The following is a 21,930-nucleotide window of genomic DNA, read 5'->3' as shown; positions in this document are numbered from 1 at the left end:
TATACAGTGTTGTCTTATGACTGGTATATTTCACTTGGCATAAAGTCCCCAAGGCGCACCCATTTTAAGGCCGAATAATATTTCATTGTACGTATATATATACCACATTCATTGATTTATTCATCTATCTGGAAACACCTGAGTTCATTCCACCTGTGGGTTACCATGAAGAATGCAGATAGGAATGTGGGTGTACAATTACCTTTTTGAAACTCTCCTGTCACTTGTCTTGGGTTGACACTTAAAAGTGGAATCGTTGGATTACATAATAATTCTTTCTAATTCTATTTTTAACTTCTTAGGGAATAACCTTACTGCTTTCCACAACTGCTCTGTCATGTTATACTCCCACAGTGGTGCACAAGTATTAGCTTTTTCACACTTATGCTTATTATTTTCTGATTTGGGTTTATTTGAAAGTAGCCATGATAGTGTATGTGGCATCTTAATGTAGTTTTGATTTGCATTTCCCTAATGATTAATGATGTTGACCATATTTTCATTTGCTTATTGACTATTTATACATCTTCTTTGAAAAAATGTCTGTTCAAGGCGTTTGCTTACCTTTGAGTTAGGTTATTGCTGTTGTTTTAGGAGTTCTCCCTATATTCTGGCTATTAATTCTTTATCAGATATATGATTTGTAAATGTTTTCTCCCATTCTGTAGGTTACCTGTCAGCAGTATTTCTTGATGCACAAAAAATTTTAATTTTCATCAAGCCCAATTTGTCTATTTTATTGTTTGTTGTTGCTACCTGTGCCTTTGGGGTCATATCCAGGAAATAACTGCCAAATCCCTTGTCATGAAGGTTTCATCCCATGTTTTCTCCCAAGCATTTTAGAGTCTTATCTCTTACTTTTGTGTCTCTGGTCTATTTTGAGTTAATTCATAGGAGATGGCTCCTTTCTAAAACAACAGCAAATCTGTTGTTAAACTAAGTCACTTTAAGTTTTCACTATTTAAAAAAGTGCTAATCTAAACATCAGTGTCTAAATATTTGCTTATATCCTTATTTTATTTTTCTTAAATTCCTGAAAGAAGAATTTTCAATCTCAGGACTATAACTATGCTAAGAGACCTGATATTTGAGGTTACGTTGTCCTTCAAAAGAGAACTGACCAAGTTCTATTCACCCCAAAGTGTACAGGGGTCCCTGCTCACATATCTTGCTTAATCATAGGCGTTAAAACCTTAGGTGACCCGTGTCATTTTGATGGATGAAACCTCTTTTATTCTTCATGTTCTCATTTCATTTTGAGTGTTTCAAACTTACAGTTCAAAAAGGAAAAGAAAACAAAACCCTCTTTTGTCATATATATTTCAAATGTTTTCCACAATGTCTCGTCTTATTCTTAATTTTATTTGTGATATTTGTAAAAATGTTTCATTTCTCTGTGGTCAGGGTGTTCATTAATTATTCATTTTTTACCCTTCGTATTTTCTTTAAAACATCTTTCCCATTCTTAGTACATGTTAATATTTCTTTATTTTTCCTTAGAATCTTTATGATTTAAAATGTATACCTAATAGAAATTTTTTTTGGTCTAAGGTGTTTGGGAAGTCTATAATTTTCTCCCAGATATTGTTCCAACACCATTTCAGATCTAAAAATATCATTGGTGTATAAAATAACATATAGAATAATCTAAAATTGCTAAATTCTTACTGAGAATTTGTTTGGCTTTACTGATTTGACTAATGTGGCTACATTACCATACTTTTTAATCACTTTTAGAATATTTTACTTTTTAATAGAAAGTAATCTGTTCCCTGACCATTTTATAAGGTAATATTTTTCCTCTGGTTGCACTTTAGACTTACTTTCCCAGACTTTTCCCTAAAAATCCCACTTGCGATCCCACTGGAGTTGTGTTAAATTTAGATGTCATATATTTTCACTGTTGAGTTTTCTCATCAAAAATCATGTGTTTCTCCATTTATCCAAGTCTCTTTTGTGTCTTTTGGTAAAGAACTGCTTTTCTCTTCTTCTAGATTTTATAATGTCTTGATAAGTTTATTTCCAGATATTTACATTTTTTCTTGCCATTATTAAACTTATCTCTCTCTTTATTCTATTTCCTAGTAACTATAATTGGAATGTAAGCAACACTTGACTTTCAAATTTTTCTAGACTTACAATAGATACAGTTTGTTCCCTTATAGTTTAGTTACTATATCAGCCAACTTTTCCTTATTGTAACAAAATATGTAAGAAAATCAACTTAAGAGAGAAAGAATTTATTCTGCCTCATGGTTTCAGAGGTTGTAGTCCATGGTGAGTATGCTCCATTGTTTCTGGGCCTGTAGTGAGGCAGAAGTATCATGGTGGGAAGTATGGGGTAGAGAAAAAGCTGCTCACCTCATGGCGAAAAAGAAAGCTCCCTTTTATCACAGAGCCCCTCCTGCAAAACCTATTAAGCTATGACTCTGTAAGTGGATTAGTCCCTTTGTAACATCGGAGTGTTCATGATCCAGTGACCCCCACAACAGCCTCACCTCCGAATACTGCTGCACCAGGGACCAAGCTTTCATCACACAAGCCTCTGAGGGACTTTTACAATCTGAACCAGAACAGATACTGATTATCATCTTATCTCTCTTCCAACAGTTGTATTTTTCATAGTTCATTTATTGGTTGAAATTTTAAGAATATTATTTTTATCCAGCTTTGTTGAGTTACAGTTGACAAAAATAGTATACGATCCTTCTAAACCAGTGTTAAATTCAGCATGCTGGTATCTTGTTGAAGGTTTTTACATCTGTGTTCTTCAGAAATACCAGCCTGTGGTTTTTCTTTTTCTGTAGCCTCCTGTGCTGGCTTTGACATCAGAGTAATACTGGCTGTGTAGGAAGTTTTTTATTTTAAGGAGAGAAAGAAAAATAAAAATGACATAGAATTTCAAAACAAGATGATAGGAAACTAACAGTGATTGTTATATTACATATTTTTATCTTCAAACTAGTTGCTCAGATTACAAGACAAAGGCATGCAAAATTAATCAAACAATATAAGCACTGACGATCCCTTTAAATGAACTAATAGAACTTAGTAGTACAATTATCCTAGCTATATTATGTATACATATGTGTGTGTGTATATATATATATATATATATATATATATAGTTTTGTTGTGTTTTGTTATATATTTTTCCCTTCCTTCTTTCTTTTCTCCTTTCCCTGGTAGTTTCTTTCCCATTCACAACATCTATTGTACTTTTCAAATTTTATTTGCTCTTTCAGTTTCTTACACTAGGGAGTCAATATGATGTTTACACATGCAAATCTGATTTATTTCACTTATGAGTATGGACTCAAGTTGCATTCATAATCCTATAAAAGTCTCAAATTTATCTTTCTTTATAACTGAGTAGTACTCCATTGCATAAAAAGACCACATCTTTTTTATCCACTCCTCAGTTGATGGGCATTTGGGCTGTTTCCAAGATTTAGCTATGACACACTGTGCTGCTATAAACATGGGTGCACGTATGTCACTGTGGTATGATGTTTTCAGTTCTTCTGGGAAGATGCCCAAAAGGGAACTAACTGGGTCAAATAGGACCTCTAATCCTAGCTTTTTGAGAAATCTCTACACTGATTTCCACTATGGTTGCACCAGTCTACACTCCCACAAACAGTGGAGAAGGGTTCCTTTTTCCCCTTATCCCTGCCAGCATTTGTTATTGGTTGATTTCTTGATGATAGCCGTTCTTTCTGGGGTGAGATGGAATCTCAGTGTTGTTTTAATTTGCATCTCTTGAATGACCAGTGATGTTGAACATTTTTTCATGTTTTTATTTGCCATTTATATTTCTTCATCTGAGAAGTATATATTCATCTCAGAAGCCCATTTTTAGATTGGGTCTTTGAACATGGAGCCTGGTTTTTTAAAACTCTTTATATATTCTAGATAGAAGTCCTTTGTCTGAGGGATAGTTGGCCAAGATGTTTTCCCAATTCATGGGTTTTTTTCACTTTGTTGGTAATTTCTTTTGATGTGCAAAATGTTTTTATAAGATGAGATCCCAGTTGTTCATTCATGGAAGTACTTCCTGTGCAGTTTGTTTTTTATTTATGAACTATCTGCCTACCCCTATGTCTTCAGGATTTCTACCTAGTTTCTCTTACAGTAGATTTATTGTTTTTGTTTTAGTATTTAGATCTTTAATCCATTTTGACTCTATTTTAGTGCATGGTGATAGACATGCATCTAGTTTTTAGTCTTCAGCATGTGGAAAGCCAGTTTTTCCAGCACCATTTATTAAAGAGGCTATCTTTCTTCCAGTGAACATGTTTGACCCCTTTGTCAAAGATAAGGTGGTTTAGAGTTGTGTCTGCATCTTCTCCTCTGTTTCATTGATCCTCAGGTGTGGGGTTTTTTGCCAGTACCATCCAGATTTTATTACAGTAGCTTTTTAGTATAATTTCAAGTCAGGGATTGTGATGCTCTCTGCCTTGCCTTTGTTGCCCAGGATTGCCTTTACCATTCTAGGTCTCTTCTGGTTCCAGATGAATTTTAGGAATGTTTTCTCTAGATCTGTCAGGTATGCTAGTGGTGTTTTGATCAGGATTGTACTGAATGAGTCTGTATACCAGTTTTCAGAAAGTGACCATTTTCACAATGCTGGTTCTTCCTACCCATGAACAAGGAATATCTTTCCATTTTCTGAAATCCTCTTTGATCTTTTTTTTCAGAATACTGTAGCTTTCAATGTATGGATCTTTTATTCCTTTGTAAGACTAATTCCTAAGTATTTCATTTTTTTGAATGCTATTCTGAAGGGTGTGGTTTCCCTAATTTCTCTGTCAGTGAGTTCGTTTGTGTACAGGAATGCTATTGATGTTTGAGTGTTCACTTTGTATTCAGCTATGCTACTGAATTTGGTTATTGAATCTGAAAATCTTTTGGTGGAGTTTTTGGGGTCTTCTATGTAGAGTATCATGTCATCTGCAAATAATGATAATTTCACTTCTTCCTTTCATATCCTTATTCTTTTTATTTCCCTCTCTTGTCTAATTGTTCTGGCTAATGTTTTCAGAACTACATTGAAAAGGAGGGATGATAATAGACATGCTTGTCTTGTTCCTGATTTTAGAATGAAAGCTTTCAGTTTTTGTCCATTTAGTATGATGTTGGCTGTTAGTTTGTCATAGCTTTTATCAGACTGAGGTATTAAGACCATCATGAATTAGTGTTGAGAGCTGGGGATTTAGCTCAGCGGCAAAGCTCCTGCCTGGCAAGCGCAAGGTCGTGAGTTCAGTTCCCGGTACTGGAGAGAAAAAAAAAAAAAAAAGAATTAGTGTTGGACTTTGTCAAAAGGTTTTTCTGCATCTGTTGGATGACCATGTGGTTTCCGTCTTTGTCTCTGTTGATATGGTCTATTACATTTATTGATTTGCATATGTTGAACCACCCCTGCATTCCTCAGATAAATCCTCTTGGTCATGGTTTATAATCTTGATGATTTGGTGCATGCTGTTCGCTAGAATCTTATTCATGATTTTTGTGTCGATGTTCATTAGGAACACTGGCCGGTAGTTTTCTTTTTTGGTTGGGTCTTTTTCTGGTTTTGGTATCAGGGTAATACTTATCAACAAAGAAAAGCCCAGGTCCTAATGGATTCACAGCTGAATTCTACAAGAAACTTAGAGATTTAATGCCAAACTCTTTAATGAAATTGAAAAGGAAGCAATTCTCTTTAACTCATTCCTGGGTTTTTTTTTTTTTAATTTAAAAACTAACAAAACAACAATGAAGACAAAATCAAAACAACACAAAAATAATATATGACTACAAAACAAAATGATAGGAATTAAAAATGTTTGCTACATTACATACTGTTATCTTCAATGAAGTTGCTCAGTCCACCAGACATAAGAATGTAAGATTGATCAAACAACCAAAGACAGTAACAAGTAATAAAAAAATAACATTGTGAATAATGCAGAGCTTCACCACACAAGATGGTAGGATTTCAACAATGGTTCTTATACTGTGTATTGTTGTTTTCAGATCTTTCATTCTGATTACCAAATTCAAGCATGCAAAATGGGTCAAGAAAAACGAAAATTTCAAGTATTGATGATTCCTTTCAATAAACCACAGACATCAGCAATACACCTATCCTAGCTATCCTTGTATAGACATATAAATTTTGTTTTTCATTTTAAAGAGAGAAGAAAAAATCCCAAAATAACAAAAACAAATACATAAACAAAACAGCATAGAGAACAATAAAAATGATGCAGAATTTTGAAACATGGTGATAGGATATTAGCAATGTTGTTATATTACATAATATCATCTTCAAAATGTCTGCACATATAACTGGATATAAGCATGCAAGATTAATCAAACAATTACACATTAACAATTCCTTTCAATAAACCAACAGATTTGAGTAGTACAATTATCCTAGCTATCCTGTGTATCCATATACATATTTTTTTCTCTTCCTTCTTTCTTTATCCTCTCCTCTCCTTCATTCCAGTTGCTCCTTCCTATTTGAGCAGTTTGTTTTCCCTTTCACAATATCTATTGTACCTTTAAGATTTTACTTACTCTTTCAGGTTCTTATAGTAGGGAGTAAATATGTTTACACATGTGAATCTGATTTATTTCACTTATGAAATGGTCTCTAGTTGTGACTGTTTATCTATAAAAGCCTCTAGCTTATATTTCTTTATAGCTGAGTAATACTCCATTGTGTAAAAATACCACATCTTTTTTATCCATTCCTCAGTTAATGGACATTTGGGTTGCTTCCAAGATTTAGTTATTGCAAATTGTGCTGCTATAAACATGGGTGCACATATATCTTGGTGGTACGATGTTTTCAGTTTTTCAGGAAAAATACCCAGGAGGGGACTAGCTGAGTTGAATAGGACCTCTAATCCTAGTTTACTGAGGAATCTCCAGACTGATTTCCACAGTGGTCGCACCAGTCTACATTCCCACCAACAGCGGAGAAGGGTTCCTTTTTCCCCACAGCCCCTCCAGCATTTGTTATGGGTTGATTTCTTCATGATGTCCATTCTTTCTAGGGTGACATGGTATCTCAGTATTGTTTTAATTTGCATTTCTTGAATGACTAATGATGTTTAACATTTTTTCATGTATTTACTTGCTATTTGTGTTTCTTCATCTGAGAAGTGGGTATTCATCTTAGATACCCATTTTTGTATTGGGTCTTTGAATTTTGGGGGCCTGATATTTTTTAATTCTTTATATGTTCTAGATAGGAATCCTTTGTCTGAGGGACTGTTGGCTAAAATTTTTTCCCAATTCATATGTTTTCTGTTCACCCTGTTGGTGATTTCTTTTGATGTGCAAATCTTTTCAATAAAATGAGATCCCAGTTGTTGATTTTTTGAAGTATTTCCCATGCAGTTTGGTTTTTGTTCAAGAGCTCTCTACCTACCCCTATGTCTTTAAGACTTCCACCTACTTTCTCTTCCATTTGATCTAGTGTTTCTGTTTTAATACTTATATCTTTAAGCCATTTTGACTTTATTTTGGTGCATGGTGATAGGCTTGGGTCTAGCTTTAGTCTTCAGACTGTGGAAAGCCAGTTTTTCCAGCACCATTTATTAAAGAGGCTATCTTTCTTCCAGTGAACATGTTTGGCCCCTTTGTCAAAGATAAAGTAGCTGTCTTTGTTGCTGTGTCTGCGTCTTCTAGTCTGTTCCATTGATCTTCAGGTCTGTTTTATTACCAATGCCATGCTGATTTCATCACAGTGGCTTTGTATTATAATTTCAAATTGGGAATTGTGATGCCTCCTGCCTTGCCTTTGTTTCCCAGGATTGCTTTTGCTATTCTGGGTCTCTTCTGGTTCCAGATGAATTTTAGGAATATTTTCTTTAGGTCTGTGAGGTATACCAATGGTATTTTCATCAGAATTGCATTGAATCTGTATAACAATTTTGGGAGTATGGCCATTTTCACAATGTTGGTTCTTCCTATTCCATGAGCAAGGAGTATCTTTCCACTTTTTTAAATCCTCTTCAATCTCTTTTTTCAGAGTAATGTAATTTTCACTGTAGAGAGCTTTTACTTCTTTTGTTAGTTTAATTCCTAAGTATTTCAGTTTTTTGGATGCTATTGTAAAAATTATGGTTTCCCTTATTTCTCTCTCAGTATGTTTGTTGTTTTTGTATAGGAATGCTATTGATTTTTGTAGTTTGACTTTGTATCCAGCTATGCTACTGAACTTGTTGATTAATTCTTAGAGTCTTTTGGTGGAGTTTTTGGGGTCTTCTATGTAGAGTATCATGTCATCTGCAAATAAAGATAATTTAACTTCTTCCTTTCCTATCTTTATTCCTTTTATTTCTCTCTCTTGTCTCATTGCTCTGGCTAGTGTCTCCAGAACTATGTTGAATAGGAATGGTGACAGTGGAGATCCTTGTCTTGTTCCTGAATTTAAAGTGAAAGCTTTTAGTTTTTGTCCATTTAGTATGATGTTGGCTATTGGTTTGTCACAGATGGCTTTTATCAGATTGAGGTAAAGTCCATCTGTGCCAATTTTCTGTAGGATTTTTATCATGAATAAGTATTGGAATTTATCAAAAGCTTTTCCTGCATCTATTGAGATGATCATGTGATTTTTGTCTTTAGCTCTGTTGATATGATGTATTACTCCTGGGCTTTTTTTGATTAAAGGTTTGTTCTATTTTTTTGATTGCTGATTCAATATCTTTACCCATTAATGTTTTGTTTTCTTTATAATTTTAAAGAATTATCCTGTTCTTAAGTTTAATTGAAGTATATCTAGGATTTTGCACTTAGATATGATGTTGACTCATGTTTTGAAATACATGCTCTTAGTTGTGTTAAAGGAGTGCTCACTTTTTCTTACTTTACCAAGAACCATTTCTTCTTTATCTTTTCTCACCTTCTTTGCTCTTCCATCTTTTCCTTTATCCTTTCTTCCACTTCTGGCATGGATGGTAACTGTCATAAAAAATTTTTTATAACTCAGTTGAGATAATGGTATGATTTTTCTCACTCTGATCTATTGGTGGGTGAATTGCCTAAAAAGATTTCCTAAGAGTTTGTACATTTTCATTCTTGCAACAAATTCTATATGGCCATATGTTAATGTTTAATTTCCTTCTGGATTATATGCTCTAATGTTAAATTAAGAAGCTTTATTTATAAGATATATGTACAGGTTTTACTGGGATATATTTGATAGACTTTGCTATCAGAGTCAGCTAGCTTCAAAAAACAAATTCTATAGCTTTCTACTGTCAAGTTTAAAGCACATTATCTCAGAGTAGTTGACTTAAAATTCACTGCTAAAATATCTAAGCTTGGCATTTTGAAGGCTAGGTTTTGTTTCTTTCTTGGCAAATTTACTCCCACTTACTTCTTGGTAGTTTTTTTTTTTCAAAATTTCTGTATTCTTGAATCAATTCTTGTAATTTATATTTTCCTTGATAAAAATTATGTATTTCCTCAAAATTTTTTAAGATTGGCATAAATTTTTACCTAGAATTATTTTATATTATTAAGATTTCTTTATCTATAACCTCTCTTTACATTTTAAATCTCTCATTTTCTCTTTTCATTAGACTAATCAAATATTTGCATGTCCATTGATCTTTCCAGTATCTCAGCTTTTGAATTTATTATTTAATTCTTCTTTATTAAGTTTTCTAATTCACTGAAAAATTCATTCCTTCTTTGTGTCCAGATTGTTTCATATTGTTTCCTTAGCTTCTTGGATTAAACTCTAGGGTTTTTTTTCTGTTTAATTTCAAAAGCATTTAGAGGTATGCATTTTCCCCTGAAAATGTTTTCAGATGCTTTTCATGTTTTAATATGTAGTATCTTTACATCATTAATTTTTAATGTTCTATAATTGCTATTTTATTTCTTCTGGCCTCAAAAGTTATTTAGAAGAGTGATAAATAGGAAATGGGGAGAAGTTCAAATACTTCCCCAAATTATGCATTATATTGTTTTAAAAATATTTCAATATATATGCTAATTTGTTTCATTTATACTAATAGTAATCTTAGTTCACTGAAAAGAAAGTTTGTATTATTACCTGTTTCTTTTTTGTAAGAATCTTTTTGGTTTATATCTTGCTCTGAGTAACTACTTTGAAGATAATGACATACAGTGTGATAATTGTTATTACTCTCTTATTTGATTATGAAATTGTTTTACTTTCTCATAAAACCAAAAGAAAAAAGTTATTTAAAATAGCCAAACATAGTTTCTCATATGGCAACTGAAATTCTTATCATAATCTTTCCCTTCTTTCCAGAAACACTTTCATGGATGAGAGATAGTACTTTGGAGAGCAGGGGAGTGGTTTGAGCTCAACACACATTCGCTCCCACACAAAATTTTCCCTCACCATCTACTTCTTTGTTCTATTCTTTTGTTTGTTTGTTTGGTTGGTTGGTTTTTTTCCCGGTACCAGGAATCGAACTCATGACCTTGAGCTTGCCAGGCAGGCACTGTGCCTCTGAGCTTAATCCCCAGCCCCTACTTCTTTGTTCTAATACTAGCCCCCACTGACAAAAATAAGGAAGTTTCATGTAAAAAAAAGATAGTAGCTCCTTACCACACCATGACTGAACTCTCCCATTGCACATCACTTGCATTGTATAGTGAGAATATATGAGGAAACAGAAGGTCAACAAAAAGGATACATTTTTCTGGAACTATATATTGCAATCACCAAAAATACCTTGATCCCATAACCTGATCATAATGCTAAGCGATCCTACTGTGCATATTGGAAATAAAATCTTAAAAGAGAAAAACATGGTTAATTATTATAGTTAAATTTTTTTCCACATTGAACTATATATAAAAGGGACCAAGAAAGTGCACTATAAGTATAGTAAAACTCTTTTCAGAGAGTTTGTTTCTAGAATACACTCATTCATTAATATGTGTTTGTGGTCCACACTGCTTATGTTCCTTATGTGGAATTGCCGCATGCACAAAACACGATTCCTTCTTTCAACCCCTCCCACCCCCATCTTTGATCCTCTTCCATACAAGAAAGATCTATCTCCCTACTTCCTATTATCTATCTTGTATTTTGCTCTTTATTTATGTCTTGCATTTCTCATGTAAAGGAAACCATGCAATATTCAAGTTTGTATGTTTGATGTATTTCACTTAATAAGTACTTCTTAAATGATCTGTTTGTTCATTTACTTTTTCATAGGGTAGGCTACCATGTTCACAGTAGACATGTAAATTTACAGGGAGCTCTTTCCCCAGGGAAACTCTGGTAATTTTTACTGTTCCTCTGCAATTCATCTTCAACAATTTTCTCTCATGTCAGTCTGTGCTATTTCTCTAGCGCTCATTCCGGGCAATTTGAAAATTCACTTGGGTCCATGAACTCCTCCTGCTATATTTACATTGCTGTCGTGTTGGAGACATAGTTTTGTTTAGCGTTGACTAGTTTAAAAACAAAAACAAATGGCAAAAAGGCCAGCAGGTTACTATTACTCCTGTAGCATTTGAGTGTTATATTAGGAGGAACAACAGTATCAAAGGATGTTAAGGCAGCATGTTTCAGAATGAGGTCACATGTTTTTCTTGTGTTACTAGCCAATGCTAACAGCAGTTAAGGAACTACTTAATCCAGGCAACTTTCAGGAAACCAGGTAGAAAATTTGTACATATCTCTGCAATTCTAGAACTCAACCTAAAATGTTTCTTCTTAGTCAAGGTGTTTGCATAGGACTAAGAATCTGAGTTTTGATATCAGATAGCTCAAGATTTGAAACCTGCTTCCTGATAGCTTTTTGATATCCTGCAAGCCGTATAATCATAGCATTGTTGCTAACAATAAAAATGAGAATGATGTGTATTGAGTTATTACTACATGCTAGGCAGAGTTTTTGGTTTTTGTGGTAATGAGGTTAAACCCCAGGCCTTCACAATGAGCTACATGTCCAGCCACACCCTACCCCCCCTTTTTTTTACTTTCTGTTTGGAGACAGCCAAGTCACTAAGTTTCCTGTGCTGAGCTCTGACTTGCAGTCCTCCTGCCTTGCCTCCTATGGTGCTGGAAGTACAGGCATGCACCACCAGGCATGGTTGAGGCAGAGCTTTGTACTACTATTTTATTTTATCTTCATAGAAACCTCATTATATGAGTACTACTATCATTTTACAAGTTAATAAAAGGAAGAACTTAAAAGTCTTCTAATACATGTTAGTACTGAATCTGGGGCAGGTACTCAGTTATCTGATCTCCATATTCCAAGCTTTTAGCTGCATTCAGCTGCCTCCTTCACCCTCAGTTTCCTTACCTACCAGCTAAGTATGGTGGTAACAGTCTCAGAGTGTCAGCAAGAGGCTCAGGGATCATGTGTTAGGCATATATGATGACCTCTTTTAAAACCGGCTGTTCACCACTGTTGCTCTGGAGTTGCTATTAACAGCGACATCGTTGTCCACACATGATCGTTATTGTCCAGAGGATACCATTCGTCATTTCCAACAGGAAAAATTAATCCCCACTCTTTTCATTTTGTGCACATTTCTGTGAACAGAGCAGAACCCCACCGACTTAGGAAAGCCTAGTAAAATATTTACAGTTTCAGCAGGGCCAACCAAGAACTCAAGCACTCTCCGAGTGACTGTGAGAAAGCCTACCTCAGGCACTTTCCAAGAGCATGCCCTATGGTAAGATAGAGAGCTCTTTCCTTTGCAACCGTAGTAATACAGCCCTGAGTCTGAACTTCCAGGCCATCCTGGGAGTTCTTGCGTCTTTCTTCCCACAAGAAGATCTTTCCTGTTGGTGGTTCTACCTAGCATGCTACCTGGGATTTTGTCTGGGCTACTTTATGGAATATTCTGACCCTGTAGTATCCTATGATGTTTTAAAGCCTATGGCTAACCAAGATCTCAATGCAGAATTGATTTGTCCAAAGCACAATCCATGTCAAAACCCTCATTTAGACTAATAGCTAACTTTCCTAAACACTAACAACTAACTGAGAGCAGTGTTATAAATCACGAATGGCTGAAAGACTGGATGTGCATATGTTAAAGATAGACATTTATACTACAGAAATGCTTTTAGGCCAGAGGTAGAGGATGCAACAGCTGCCATCCAGAGTCTCCCATGCACCAAGAAGTACTTGCCTGGAAAAGCCAGGTCTAGCCAGACAGCATCTAATCCTCAGAGCAGCTTGCTGGTTGTCACCCAATGTTCTGTCACCCCACAACATATGGGCAAACAGGGGATGAACAGCACTACATCTGGAGATCCTTCTGTTTGCTGCTCCTGGACCACGATGGCTCCAAACCATGGTTCATATGCAAAGTACTTAGCTAATATGTTACACAGTTCTTAAAATATTTCCCATCCTAGCTAAAACTTCTATTTAGAAAACAGTGTTTCTCAACATGTAGACCTGGGTCTACTGTATCAGAACTACCTATGTGCTTGCTAAAAATAGAGATATGTAGGCATTTTTGTCTACTTATTAGTTTATTGTTTGTCTCCCACGAAAGAATTCCTGGAGAGTCAAGACTGTTCTGTCTACCCTGGCACACCAGATCCCAAACAATGTTGGCACATAGCAAAGTATTCAGTAAATATTTGTGGAATGAATTAATTCAACAACGCTAGACTGACCTATGAATCAAAATCCCTAAGAATGAGGCCCAGAATCTGCATGTTAAACAAACACTTAAGTGATCCTTATGCATACTAAGTTTTAAGAATTAGCGTTCCAAAGTAATTTGGTCAATTCTAAGATCAAAAATGGAAAGTTGTGTCCCCACACTCACTATCAGGTCAAACGGGAAGAAAAAGTATACATATTAATATTCGCTGGTTAAATTTTTCCTTCTAGTTGCATACCTCTAGCTAATGTCTTTCTACCATCTGCCTGTCTCAGGTTATGAGTTCCTCAGTGCACCAAACACAAGGGACTTGGAAGGTAGAGTGCCTAGGAAAGACAAGTGCCACACCCGTCTCTTCCCTCTCCATTGGAAGCCATCAACCTGCCTATTGTTTGTTCTCCCTCCTGCCCAAACTCATTGATACAGAAATGAAAGAGACTATGTGTTTATTTCTGCTTTCCATGACACCTCTGATTCGTGAAAGCCACAGATTATCTCATCATAGCAGAATCTAGCCACCTGTAGTTCCAGTAATCTAGGAGGCTGAGGCAAGAAGATTGCAAGTCTGAGCCCAACCTGGGCACCTCAGAGAGATGCTGTCTCAAAAATTTAAAAGGTGGAGGGACTGGAGATTTAGCACAATGCAAAGGCTTTGGGTTCAATTCCCAGTACCACCCACACATACACACACACACACACACACACACACACACACACACACACACACTCCAGTCTTCCTGAATAGATTTACTATACATTTGGTCCTTTTAACTTTGTTCTGGGAGTTCGGTGTTTTATTTCCAGTTACAATCCACCTTTTACCTGCAGTAATTTCTCTTGGGAAGACTCCCCACAGTTGTTAACAAAATGTCTTAATGTGACTAGATGTGCAAGTATCAGTTGTCAAGCTCAGCCACCCACATTCTCCGAGCTGGTATAAACTAGCTCACATTCAAGATTTCCAAAGTAATTTCTAAAAAGTTTCCCTCGTAAGTTTCATGTTTACCCCACTCACCACCGACAGCCTTTCTCACCTCGTGTGCTCCCACTGCCACCCCACAGAAATACTGGGTCTTCCCACTGTCCTCAGCCAGGCAAGACCAAGGTCCTGGGTGCGGACCCCACAGCTCACTAGGGCTGATGCCAAAGACGTGAAATTCAGTGCAGACACCCATGCCTTGATGCTTCAGGGTGTGGGCCTCCTGGTCCATGCCGTCATCATTACAGTGGGACCAAAGAGAAGAACAGTGATTATTGAACAGAGCTGGGGAAGTCCCACAGTAACTAAAGATGGTGTGACTGTTGCAAGGTCAATTGATTTAAAGGACAGATACAAAAATATCTGGACTAAACTTGTTCAAGATGTTGCCAGCAACATAAACGAACAGGCAGGGGATGGCACCACCACTGCAACTATCCGGGCATGCTCCACTGCCAAGGAAGGCTTCGAGAAGATCAGCAAAGGCACAAACCCCATGGAAATCAGAGGTGTGATGTTGCTATTGATGCTGTGATTGCTGAATTTAAGAAACAGTCTAAACCTGTGACAACCCCTGAAGAAACTGCTCAGGTTGCTACAATTTCTGCAAATGGAGACAAAGAAATTGGCAACATCATATCTGACAACATGAAGAAGGTCAGCCTGAAGCGCATCATCACAGGGAAGGATAGAAAGACCTGAGTGATGAATTGGAAATTATTGAAGGCATGAAGTTTGATCAATGATATATTTCTCTGTACTTTATTAACACATCGAAAGTCAAGAACTTTGAAATCCAGGATGTCTATGTTCTACTGAGTGAGAAGAAAATCTCTAGCATCCAGTCCATTGTACCCACTCTTAAAATTGCCAGTGCTCACCGGAAGCCCTTGGTCATAATTGCTGAGAACTTTGACAGAGAAGCTCTCAGTACCCTGGTTTTGAACAGGCTAACGGTTGGTCTTCAGGTTGTTACAGTCAAAGCGCCAGGGTTTGGAGACAGTAGGAAAAACCATCTGAAAGATGTGGCTATTGCTACTGGTGCTGCTGTGTTTGGCAAAGAGGGGTCGACCCTAACTCTTGAAGATGCTTGAAGATATTCAACTTGACGACTTAGGAAAAGTTGGAGAGGTCATCGTGACCAAAGATGACACCCAGTGAACATGAGGAGGAGAAACTGAATGAGTGGCTGGTAAAGGTTTCAGATGGAGCAACTGTGCTGAAGTATGGTGGGACAAGTGATGCTGAGGTGACTGAGAAGAAAGACAGGATCACAGATGCCCTCAATGCTATGAGGCCAACCTTGGAAGAAGGCATTGTGCTGGGGAGCAGCTGTGCCTTGCTTCAGTGCATTCCCACCCTGGAGGCCTTAACTCCTGCTAACAAAGATCAAAAAATTGGTATAGAAATTATTAAAAGAACACTGAAAATCCCTGCGATGACCATTGCAAAGAACGCTCATGTGGAAGGATCTTTGATAATTGAGAAAATCCTCTGTAGTAACCTCCGAAGTTGGCTATGATGCCATGCTTGGAGACTTTGTGAATATGGCAAAGAAAGGAATTATTGATCCAATAAAGGTTGTAAGAACTGCTCTGCTGGATGCTGTGGGGTGGTCAGTGGAAGTTGTGGTCACAGAAATCCCTACAGAGAAGAAGGACCCTGCCATGGGGACCATGGGTGGGATGAGTGGTGGGATGGGTGTGGGATGCTCTAGCCTAGAAAAGTGCTTGGCCCTCACTCATGAACTGTGACAGGAAGCAGCACGTAGGGTCCTCCCCAGGAACTTCAGAGAATTCAGGTGAAGGAAATGAAAAGAAGGCTGGCTGATGTAATGGAAATCACATGCCCACCCTTCTGGGTTTCAGTTACAATATATGATGGCTTACTGCTGTCGTTGTTCATGCTTACAGATCATTTATTTTTTTATTTTTGAATACAAAAACACTTGTACCTTCCTGAAACTGGATGCCAGAGCCACATGCCACATGCCAATACTGCTTTCAACTTAAATCATGGAGGCATTTCTACTACTATTCTGTTACAGCCTGATGTCACATACAAGAAGTTCAGAAGCAGCTTTTCCATGGAGAGGAAGAATAATTGTGTACAAAATAGGGAAGATCATTATGTGACAACCCTTGTGTAATAACCCTCGTGTTTAAAGTTAGAAAACAAAGTTTCAGATTTACCTACAAAAGTACTTTGGCACCGGGCATGGTGGCACACGCCTGTAATCCCAGGACTCTAGACAGCTCAGGCCAGAAGGCAATTTAACAGTTTAGGGAGACCCTGTCTCAAAATGAAATTTTAAAAAGGGAAGGCTGGGGATATAACTCAATGTGAAGGCACTCAGTTTAGTCTTCAGTACTGGAGGAAAAGATTCTGTGGCAATATTAATGTGCTTAAAATTGTACATAAAAGATAAATATAATATAATACTGGAATTCCCTCTGTAAGACAAGCATTTTGTTGACAGCAGGGCTGGAGTATTGGCTGAAGCTGAACCTTACTACTTTCAGGGAGGCCCACAGGCCACGCTGTGAAGGGTAGGGAAAACTCAGGGAGGGAGATGCTTTCTAGGGCTCCTTTCCCCAGCCCCAGTACCCTCAATCTACCTACAACGCCCTCTGTCCCATTCCAGCCAGACAAACTACCCCGGGCCAATCCATTACCATCGCCCAAGTAACTGAATGTGAACAGCTTTGCCTTGGAAAAGAGCTCCACCTGAGTCAGTGATTCTTGTGCTTTGAGGTTTGATGTCTACTTTTTATTCCAGCTATTTTGTTACACCTCTTTTACAGGCCTGAAATAAAAATGGCAGAAAATATCACTTACCCACCTACTGTATAATGCTCAAATTAATTTTAAAAATGAAGAAACATTAGAGAACTAATTTGTAATAAAATACCATATTTCATGTATGTAAAAGCTTAGGCAAGACAACACCAAATGATGTAATAAAGCAGCCCAATGCTTGCCGTACAACCGGATTCACAGGAACATCCACAAACGTGCCACTGAGCTGGTGACAAAACAAAAACCCCACTCGCTGCTCTCTAAGTGCCAATGGCATTCCCAGCCATTTACTGTGATACCACCTCTCACTTAGTTTTCCAAATCGTCTTTATAAAACCTACACTGATAATGCCAATGTGAAATGTTTAGCAACCTTAGAAAATACTTCACTGCCTACAGTACCTTGTAACTACTCTATCTGTCCTTTGCCTGTTCTTCTTCCTTAGTCTTGAAATGGGAATGTCATGTTGCATAAAAACAATCTCATTGATTAAAGCCAACATTTATTGAACACTTAATAAATGCCAACCACTTTTCATATCATTTGATTAACTTATTCAGCCCTCATAACTCTCTAAGTACTATTATTTTCCAGGGATATTTGACACAGGAAATTAAGTACCTTTGTAACATCACACATCCAACCATATTTGGCTTGTTGTTAAAATAAGCTCTTCTGTTTATCATAATACCAAGGAAAGTATTATCTGTGCTTTCACTTTAGGAAAGGAATATGTTGAGAATGAAATGATATTTCTTCCTCTGATGCCTATCTATGTTTAAAAGTTGAGACCATGAGTTCTTGGTCTACTTCATGCTCTTAACACTTGGAATGTAATTAGGTGGTTTAGGAACTTAATACTTGGTTCAAGTATTTCAGACTATCTTTTCTCTTCTTGGCATTTCATCTATATGTAGAACTGTGGGTGGACTCACTAGAAATGTTGGAATGAAAATGGCTTTTCTCTGTATTCTCCTTTTACTGCCAAATGTCTTGCTCCAAATCAAGCTTATTTTAACTGAATTAAGAGCATGACTTAAGATCGGCCTTTCCACAGAATAGTAGGACACTATGGCCATTCTAAACACAGTGTGTACAGAAGCCTCCCAAACATGCCAGGAAATTAGAGCCATGTGTCATCATTCAGGGAGGGAAATGCATTTTTTCCTGGAAAGAGGCAAACAACTGTTTTAACTGAGCATTATTATTAGTGGTATAAGATTGGGTTTTATCCTCATAGGGCCACTCACATTGTAAAGAAAACAGTAACTTATTCCCAACAAACCTATGCTATATCTATTTTGTTTTTCAGAGGAAAAATGATCCCATCTGATCTCGAAAGAAGAATCCTTGAAGTCAAACAGAAAGTAAGTTGTTGTGGGGATCTCACCTACCTCATAATAAACTGAAGATCTGTACTTCCATTTCTAACCAAAGAACTCACTTAGGTTTTATTTTTAAAAAGAACTTGTATTATTCAGCTTTTTCATTACTGGGACAAAATACCTGACACCCACAGTTTAAAGAAGGAGAGGTTTATTTGTCTAATGGTTGCAAAGGGTTCAGTCCATGAAATGGCATGGCAGAAGAGCCTGGCAGAGGAAAGCTGCTCAACCCGTGGTAGCCAAGAGCCAGAGAGAGGAAGGAGGAGTTAGGGACAAGAAAGTGCCCTTCTAGGTCACAATCCCAGTGACTCATCTTTTAACCAGGCCCCACCTCTTGGTGGCACATTCAGCTATGAACTCATCAGTAGATTAATCCACTCATGCCTATAGTACCCCTGTGATCCATTCACTTTCCAAAAGCCCCAAAACACGTAAGACTTTTGGGGGACATTTTAGACCTAAACCAAAACGGGATCCAATCTTCAAATCTCCTAGCTTTAAAGAGAATATGGAATTCTGCATCTAATTATTAGTTTCTCTTTGTTATGTACCTGTATAAGTACAGGTACATTTTTTCTAAAGAAAAAATTTAAGACTTATACAGGTCTTAGAAAAGATTAAATTGCTGTATAGAGGATTTATACAGAGATATTATAACAGTGTCCAATGCGTTTGTCTCCTAGTATGCTGAGTATACTCATTAAGATAGCACACATTTGAAGATCATTTTCACAGGTGGGAGACACCAAAGTATTCACGCAGCATGTGAGTTACAATTATACAGTTATTTAAAAGGACCAGTTTTTTCTGCCTAAACACATGCTGAGATGATTGATTCTCCATACATCTAATTTTGTAGGCAGTAATTTGGAACTCTTTTTTAGAAGCAAGAAGTTCTGAAGACTTGCCAGAGATGGCCACAAAGCTCTGGAAAAGTCATTTACATCTCTAAATGGTTTGCAAGTCAGAGAGTTTGTTTTTAAAATTCTCTGTTTAATTTTTAGTGAATGTGATCTATCATTTCCAGTTTAGCAATATACATATACATTTTATTATTATAAACTTAGGAGTGAATATTTTCTTTTCCCCCTACAACATAAACCACAAGATTAATAAGCCTTTGCTGCCACCTAAAGACTGACTCCTAAACATCATGTTCTGTAAACCAACAGGACACTGTCATTATGGAGTGAGTGATAAGACTAATTCTATTTATGTCATTCTTCTGCTTTCTTACAACCACAGCTTATTTCAGTCAATCTTCATTTAGCCATGGCCAGACAGACTGAGGACTACTTAGATGGGTTAAACTCCTGTCTTATTGTTTGACCCCATGGAAACTTTCCCCTGAGACTCTTTCTCCTCCTCCCCCTACCTGCTTGCACCAGAGGATGTGGCAAGTTCAGAGCCTTTGTTGTGAAGAAGAAAGACTAGAGTAAAAGGATTAAAGGGGCCAGAAAGGCTACCAGGAGTGTATAAATAAATGGCTTGTGAACATCACTGGCAACCTCTAGCTCAGAATATTCTTTCCTGAGAACTGAATGTCTGCTATCACAAGGCAGCTGTTGGGTTCAGCAGAATGACCTGGACAATGCAGATTTTCGAGAATGAATATTGATTCATACCGGACTGCAGAGTGGTGATAACCTTCTGATAGTTCTAAACATACACATATGTGTGTAGCAGGGGAAAGATTTCCATTGCTTCTAATTAGCCTATTAAAAGAAGCCTTGAACCTCTGTTTACAGTATGTGGGGTTTTCTTGTTTGTGTAGGGGTTTGTTCCTTTCCTTGTGAGTGCCACAGCTGGAACCACTGTGTATGGAGCATTTGATCCTCTGTTAGCTGTGGCTGACATTTGCAAAAAGTACAAGATCTGGATGCACGTGGATGTAAGTATCCCTTAAGGAACACACAGCCCACAAGGTGTACAGTATTTTCTGGAAGCCTCCTGAGACTGATTGTGCCTTAAGGTTCCCAACATGAAGGATTCTTATTTCTATGACCAGTACTAGAGCTGAATGCTTGGTTTTTAATCCACTGAGCCACAGTGTCCTTGGGGGAATATAACCTACATATAGTCAACATATGCTGATCTATCTTTCTCATGGCAGGAGGACTGCAAGTTTGAGCCCAGCTGGACAAGTTAACAACTTAGCAAAATCCTATCTCAAAATTAAAATTCAAAAAAGGGCTGGGGATGTAGCTCCATGCAAAAGAGCTGAGTTCAGTCCCTAGCGCCACCAAAGGGGGGAATTTGTGAAGGAATTTGCATTTATATAGGAAATCCAGCAAGCAAAAACTCAGGTTCAAGTTAGGTATCCTGAAAGCTAGATTAACAACTTACTAAAAAATATGGACTACGAAATTCCCAATTTTCTAGCTTGGTCAACTAAGAAGCTAAATTATATTTGAGATGTTTTCACTCAAGACTTAGTTACATTAAAAATTAACAGAGGTGTGCCATTTCCAAATGAGAAAACTAACACTTCTTAGAGGGATGAATTGAAGAGATTTAAGATCAGCATATAACTCAAAGTGTGGTTTGAAGATCAGCTGCCATCTCTGAATCATTTGCCCATGATCTATGGTGAGGCAAAGAGTTTATGTGACTACCACCCACCACCGTAAACCATCACAAGCTAAGCACAACTTTTGGATCAGTTGATTTATTTTTCATGGCAAGATTTTCTCAGGGAAGGAAGTCATAGTTGATGTATATTTTAGTAAAGATCTCTCTGCTCTGTGAGCCAGCACTTTGAACAGCACTGGGTTGGATCATTTTGACTTGCAACTTGAAAACTAACGGGTCCCTAGTCTATCTTCTCTACATAAAATGTGACCATATGGTTTCTCATTCTGAGGACCTGGTCTTCACCAGGACTAATAAGGTGGTGGTGATGAGGTACGGGGAGTATCTTTGTCCAACTCATATAGACTGAGGAAATGTGCCCCTGTTTGGCTCCTTATACCTACATAAATAGGGGCCAGAATTTGAGATCCTAGAACAGCCCTCCTCCAAATTGAATTTTATGGTCTGGCACCAGAGCAAGGTGTCGAACCCCTGTTAGTTGCCTGAGGTTGGGAAGATCAGTGTCACCCTGAGACTGATTACTCTGAAAGACACCAAAATATGGAAAT

General features: G+C 37.2%; 1 protein-coding gene and 1 pseudogene across 1 annotated transcript in view; both read left to right on the top strand.

Annotated features, from left to right (window-relative positions):
* Positions 1–21,930, top strand: part of Gad2 (glutamate decarboxylase 2 (pancreatic islets and brain, 65kDa)) — a 77,152-nt gene that overhangs the window by 30,938 nt on the left and 24,284 nt on the right. The window contains exons 9-10 of the mRNA XM_005386895.2: positions 18,718–18,772; positions 20,565–20,681. Coding sequence (XP_005386952.1) covers positions 18,718–18,772; positions 20,565–20,681 — 172 coding nt within the window. The remainder of the gene's footprint in view (positions 1–18,717; positions 18,773–20,564; positions 20,682–21,930) is intronic.
* On the top strand, positions 14,625–16,359 carry LOC102007454 (annotated as a pseudogene).

Source organism: Chinchilla lanigera, unplaced genomic scaffold (genome assembly GCF_000276665.1).
Source record: "Chinchilla lanigera isolate Chin_1 unplaced genomic scaffold, ChiLan1.0 scaffold00028, whole genome shotgun sequence".
Classification (NCBI taxonomy): domain Eukaryota; kingdom Metazoa; phylum Chordata; class Mammalia; order Rodentia; family Chinchillidae; genus Chinchilla; species Chinchilla lanigera.
The sequence above is the reverse complement of the archived record's forward strand: the minus strand, read 5'-3'. Positions and strand labels throughout refer to the sequence as shown.